A 6632-nucleotide genomic window follows, 5' to 3' on the forward strand; every position below is an offset into this window, starting at 1 on the left:
GCATTCGCCTTCCAATGAGGTGAACTGGGCTCAAATCCCAGCAATTGCTGGTCGATACAAGTTCCGCATCCAGCTTGCACTGACCATAGTGCTGACGTAAAAGTGGTAAACGGATCATGGGCTTGAGTTCCCTTGCCATCAGGCTAACCATGGGATGTTTTCATGGCTTCCCTCTCCCTGTTATATAAATGAGGGGTAGTTCCATCAAAAAGTTCTCAACGAAAGAAAATTTTCTTCCAATACTCGATCCGGAAGTTCCCTTGTCTTCTGGATTGAGTTCGAAATTACAAGGCTACGGAGTTGAACATTAGTAGTCATAAACCCAAAAAAATTGGGTCGGCTGTTCAACGACGGTTATAAAATAAAAATTGGTTAGACAGTGCGTTTTTTTATTTTAAGAGATGAAAACACTAATATATCCACCACTAAGATGCCTTACATCTTAAAGTAATTTCTAAGTTCGTTCCCTCACCTTGTGAGTTCAGAAATTCTCCATTATGAGCTCAAAAACTTACACAGATCCAAAATTTATAAAGTCCGGTGTAAAACACTTTCTCCTTCATCACTATCATTATAAAAGTATAACTAACGATCCAGATACCGTTCTGTAAGTTCATAAAAACAATAAATGATATTTTTTATCTACATTTCATAATTGATTTGGAGTAAGCTTCTCGTTTTGAGAAGAAAAAAACAATAAATAAATCAAAAATTATATGATTCCAGAATTTGGATTTACAAATTATATGATTTCGTAAATTTTACAAATCAAGTCAAATTTCTTAAATAAGCGAGCATAAAACAAATTTAAATTATTGAAATAAATATAAATTTTATTTTTGAATGTCAGAGGAGGTTTCTGTCTGTTGATACTTTAACAAATTATTTAACATGCCTTAGTGACTGAATAGCAAAGCATACACATTATTTTTAACTTATTAGTTTTGTATTAAGTTTATGAAACGGATTTTAACTCTGCCTGGTAATAAATCCCGTACTACACGATTTTGAAATAATTAGTATCAGTTTTTAAAGTAGGGGAGAGTCGGGTAGCCCCTCTCACTTAAGGAGTATTGCTTATATTTCTGTATAATATTGAGTAATAATCAATATTTTTGTATGCTTCTATTATTTGACCATATAATTAAATAATGCAAAGATCGATGGCACATTGACTTGAGAAAATATTTTATACATATGAAATTGACGTTGGGTGGGGGTACCCGCTGGGCGGAGCGACCCGACTCTCCCCTATATGTTGTATCATTGTCATATCAAAAAACATTTATCTACAGTTTGATTGGTGATATTGAAATATATTATTAAATAACAATGAAGTATCCCCCTCTTTAAGTTGACCACTCTGAACTTTCTCCGAATTACTTTTCTCAACCTTTTTCTGTAAGTTTTCGATAAACTACTGAATAATTAACTGTTCCTTTTTCAGGGAAACTTTTGTATTATACAGAATATCGTTTGTGTGGTACAGTACTATAGGATTTATACTCACTTTAGTACTCATTTTCTTAGCTGTTCTTGTAACAGGTAAGATTATTAGCATGATTGCAACGCTGTTTTTTTTTCGAAAGTGTTTTAACTCTTTCTTGTATGAAAATTTATTTTTTTGTGGAATAGCAGTATGATTAAATATCCATCATCATACAAATTTACATGATAAGCTCAATACAAAATAAATAAAAGAGATGTCCCGCAGTGGACTGATCGTTAATACAGGCTTCCCAGCAGATCACCGAAGTCAAGCATCACTGGATACGGTCAGTGTGTGGGTGGGTGATCACATCAGTCTGCGTAGGGACCGAGGGTGTGCGGTATTGGTCCTCGTTAAACTGTTATACCGTAAAGTGCTCGACTTCGCTTGCAGGTTGTCGGGCTACCAAAGCGGGGGTGCCATCTCCTTTGCAGAGGATCAAAATTGTGATGGAATGTCTTCGGATCATCTTCAGGGGTGTTTCCCAGACCGTCGCCAATAGCCCATCGTGCAGTTCTAGTGTGACGTAAATTAACTACAACAACAAATAAAAAAGATAACATACCTTTTCATAATTTTTACTCTTAATGATAATTAAAAAAATAATTATTATTCTCCTCTTGCGACACTCTTATAACTTCATCTACATCGTGGTCCTTAGTCATCATAATTTACGCCCTCAAGGCCATCTTCTGATAGCCTACCTCCTTCTAAGTAGTTCAAGTAAAATTCGATGTCGAAATAAGCAGGTTATAAGAAGTTTAATGTATGACGAAAACACATTTTCCTCATACATTAAAAATGAAACTACTGCATAGATATGTAAATTTCTGTTACATAGTTTTGGGAAGATTATTTATTCGTTTTAAGTTACGCAAAAAATAACAGAAAAGCAAGAAAACAAACCATTTTTTCCACTTATTATCACTTTTATTAGCAGAAAAATCACAGATTAGTTAGGCAAAATAATCAAGAAATCAGCCGTGTCTTCCAACTACACCAAAGAGCGGAATGACAAATTCAAACCAGCTATAATGATAGTGACATTTGATATTTTTTCAACTGTTTCGTTCTCTATTGTGCAATAGTTGTGAAAAAAGCTGCCAGCAACAACCAGTTTTCAATACACCTGTTTTGAGTGTAATGTTTTGTTCACAAAATGGTATGATGGGAATTTCCATCGCCATACAAAGAAGGGTTAAAAAGAGCCAAATAATGTTATAAGGTACATTCAACAAAATGTTTGTTGGAAGTAAATTCTCACACATATTTTTAGAAACATTTTTTAAAAATTATAATTTAATAAAACACATGTAAGGGGATGATTTAAGTTCAAAATAATTCCCTATTTTTGAAAATCCTATTTCTTTGCTTCCATTATGGATCTTAAGAAAATTTTACTTTTTATTTTAATTTGAATATTTTCCTCGAGTTGAAAATAGTATAGAAACATTTGGAGTCATGGTGGCTCACGAGATATAGCATTCGCCTTCTTAGAGGTGAACCGTGTTCGAATCCCAGTGACGGCTGATCGATACGAATTCCGCACCCAACTCGTACCAACCACAGAGCTGACGGAAAATATCCTGAGCGGTAGACAAATCATGGGTTGGAGTTTCCTTGCCATCAGGCTAACCGTGGGATATTTTGGTGACTTTTCTCTCCGTGTAACGCAAATGAGGGTAAATTCCATCAAAAAGTCCGTCGCGGAGGGAAATTTCTCCCAATACTTGATCTAGGAGTTCCTTTGTCTTCTGGAGTGGGTTCAAAATTACAAGGATAAAGAATTGAACATTCGTAGTAATAAACCCAAAATTGAGTGACGGTTTTAAAAATAGCGACATTTCATTCCTAGTTTTTACTTTACCTTCTTTTTTGTTTATTCCTATTTATATGTTCTGATTTTTAACAAAAGTTTTAATATTGTGGTTTTCAAACAAATCCATGAAACAAGTAATGTTTTTTAGGAAAAAAACAAACAAAAAAATTTCTGTTGGAGATGAGGAAGTAGGAGAAATATTCACTCTCATTTTTTTTTTAAATTTGTTTATTGCAGTAAAATTTTATCTAAATTATCAATTCGAACTAGGCTTAACAAGNATATATATATATATAAGTTTGCCAAATTCATCCGACAAGAAGATCGAAAATACTTGGCAGATAAACGACAATGAACACTCAGTGCTGCAGATTCTGCCAAGCTGTGTTCAATAGCTAAGCCTAGTTAAGCTTCGATGTCTACCATCATGTATCAAAAATTAAAGAATTTCTTATCTTCAGAAATAAACTTGATGAATAAATAAAATCAATCATTATGTTTTGCGGGAATATTCTATAATCCAGCTACGCATAATGTTTATTTACAGAGTGGATAGAAAAAATATATAAAAATGAAAACAAATAGAAACGCTGAAACAACAGCATATTTATATTCAAAAAATACTATGCAGGATTCAGATCTAATTTTTAATTTTTTTTATTATTCTCGAAATAAATAGAGCAAAATATTGCACAGACAAAAAAAATAGTTCTTCATCAAAATGTTATTTTTTACTGTCCCTTCTTATAAACATTGTATTTCAAATGTAGTGTTATTAGTGTTCGTATAATTTTTTTAGTATTACTTTATTCTATTTCCTTTCTCTGTTACCTGAACTGATTCTAATATGTTTATTTTATTATTCAGAAGATTATGATTCCTTTTATTTTTAAATAAAAATATTATTTTTATTTTGCATTTGAAATTTGCGAAAATTGGGGAAAATAAAAAAAATAGTTTATAAATGAATCATAAAAAATATTAATTTAAAAATTTTCTTTTTAGTATAAAATCGTCATATGTTCTTGATCAAATTCCGTTTCACTTAAAAACTAGAACATATGGATTTTTAATTAAGTTTAATATAAATTATCTCAAATGATTGAAAGTGTAATTCGATTATTCGAATAGGGCATTTTTAGCAAAAATGTTCGCCTCACTTTGATAAATTTATTTAGCTAAATATGTTTTAATTATACTGAAATCAAATTTATAGAACTTGTGAATACAGCATGGTATGTCCTTATGTTTTTCTCATTTGAAGATAAACTGAATTTCCTGTCTCAAATTATATAGAGCTTTGTAACCATTATCATGTTAGCATGTCTCGACGCTGTAAAAGTTCTGGATCAAATTACAGTGAAAAGTACCAGCACCCTTAGTGCATCATCAGTAAAATTAAATTTACCGTAAATTCTATTTTAATAGAGAAATTTATACAGTATTATTTACTGTAATAATTACTTAACTGTAGTGATTCAATGATTTTACAATAGGAATTACTGTAGAAATATAATCGAACTTTACGTAAGATTTTACAGCAAAAATGGTTTTTACGAAAAAGTACTGGCAATCTGAGTGTCAGTTTTTTTACCGTAATTTAATACTGTTTTTTACAGCGTAATACTTCTTTGATGAATGAATTTTGTGAATATAATTATTCACAGAGAATAATACTATACGTAAGCAGTATTAGTTATTGTGATATGAATGTTCACATTAGGAAAATGAAATTTTTATATCATTTACATCAGTTTAACATCATTTTTTAATAGTTAGTAAAGTTTATTGGTATTAAAATATATTTCTTTTCTGATGATGATTAAACCTCGAAACCTACCTAATTTAGGTTTCGAAATGTTATTTTAAAATAAGTTCAGTTTTAATGAAATAATTTTTGTTTTGCAGGGTGGAAGAAAAATGTTATTCCAGAAGACTCAGTTTGTTTAAGTCCAGTTACAAAACTATGGATGAAATCAAATACATTGTTAAACTTTGAACTTCAGAAAAGAAAGCATTGAAATTAAAAATTTCTTTTTAATATATGTTATTCAAAATTATTATAATGATGTTATTATAAATGAAATATGTTGTTATAAATGAAATATGTTGTTATAAATGAAATATGCTGTTATAAATGAAAAATATGTAATAAAATGTTTTTATAAATGAAAAATATTATTATAAAAAACTCAATTTGTCAAGACCTGCTTCAAAACTACGGATAAATTCAAATACATAGTAAAAGGAAATAAAAAGAAGCATTGTAATGATAACAAAACGTTAAAACAAATAAAAATGTTAATCCTTAAAACTCTATCTGCCTAACACCAGTTATAAATCTATTTATCTCTATATATAAATGAATAAATGTCTGTCTGTGTGTTCTTTATAGACTCTTGAACCATCAGACTAAAAGTAACGAAATTTAAACTATAATAATTGTAGAAGTTAGTGGGAGAACCAGGAAAGTGATATTTTCAGAGAGATCTCTCATCATGTATTCAGCTAGTCTTTGTATAAAATCAAATACATTGTTAACCTTTTTGGAACAGGCGAGTCATAAATACACCTAAGAATTACATTATGACCACCCTGCTAATAACATGTAGGACCACCTTCAGCCGTCAAAACAGCTAGCGTCCGCCGTGGCATTGATTCCACAAGGTGCTGATAGGTAATCTGAGGTATCTGGTACCAAGCGCTCACCAACTGGTCCTGCAATTCCCTCACATTGCGAGGGGGTAGCGTGGCAGCACGACTTTGGTTTTCCAAGTAGGACCACAAATGCTCTATTGGATTAAGGTCAGGTGAATTTGGGGGCCAAGACATGACTTGAAAGTAACTGGAATGTTCCTCGAGCCAATCCATGGCGATTCGACCCTTATGACATGGTGCATTATCCGGTTGGTAAACACCATCTCCCGCAGGAAAAACTGTTGCCATGAATGGGTAAACCTGGTCTGCAACTATGTTCAAGTAACTTACAGACGTCAGGGATTGTTCTATGAGGATTATGGGTCCTAATGTGCCCTATGAAAACATTGTTCCTGGGCGAGAAACCATGAAAATCTGGGCGAGCCCATTGTTATAGATGGAGGGTGGTCATAATGTAATGGCTCTTCGGTGTATATTCGTATGGAATCAGAAACAGGATGGAAAAAAATAAAAAGCTGTAGCTTAGGTTTTGGCATGGCTAATTTGACATCCTTATTTTTGCTTTCATTTTAAATCTAATACATCCAATCTATGTTTGTTAAAAGTGCTACTATATAATTTTTAATTTGAACTCAGTCTTGGCGAATTAAATAAAGAAAATTATTA

General features: G+C 31.8%; 1 protein-coding gene across 1 annotated transcript in view; it reads left to right on the forward strand.

Moving 5' to 3' along the window:
* The window catches only part of LOC139426316 (putative sodium-dependent multivitamin transporter), a 61629-nt gene extending 56194 nt beyond the window's left edge, over window positions 1-5435 (forward strand). Inside the window, exons 10-11 of the mRNA XM_071184613.1 lie at window positions 1448-1545; window positions 5217-5435. Of these exons, the coding sequence (XP_071040714.1) occupies window positions 1448-1545; window positions 5217-5329 (211 nt within the window). The 3' untranslated portion in view covers window positions 5330-5435. The remainder of the gene's footprint in view (window positions 1-1447; window positions 1546-5216) is intronic.
* Window positions 5436-6632: the final 1197 nt, after the last annotated feature.

Source organism: Parasteatoda tepidariorum, chromosome 8 (assembly GCF_043381705.1).
Source record: "Parasteatoda tepidariorum isolate YZ-2023 chromosome 8, CAS_Ptep_4.0, whole genome shotgun sequence".
Lineage (NCBI taxonomy): Eukaryota > Metazoa > Arthropoda > Arachnida > Araneae > Theridiidae > Parasteatoda > Parasteatoda tepidariorum.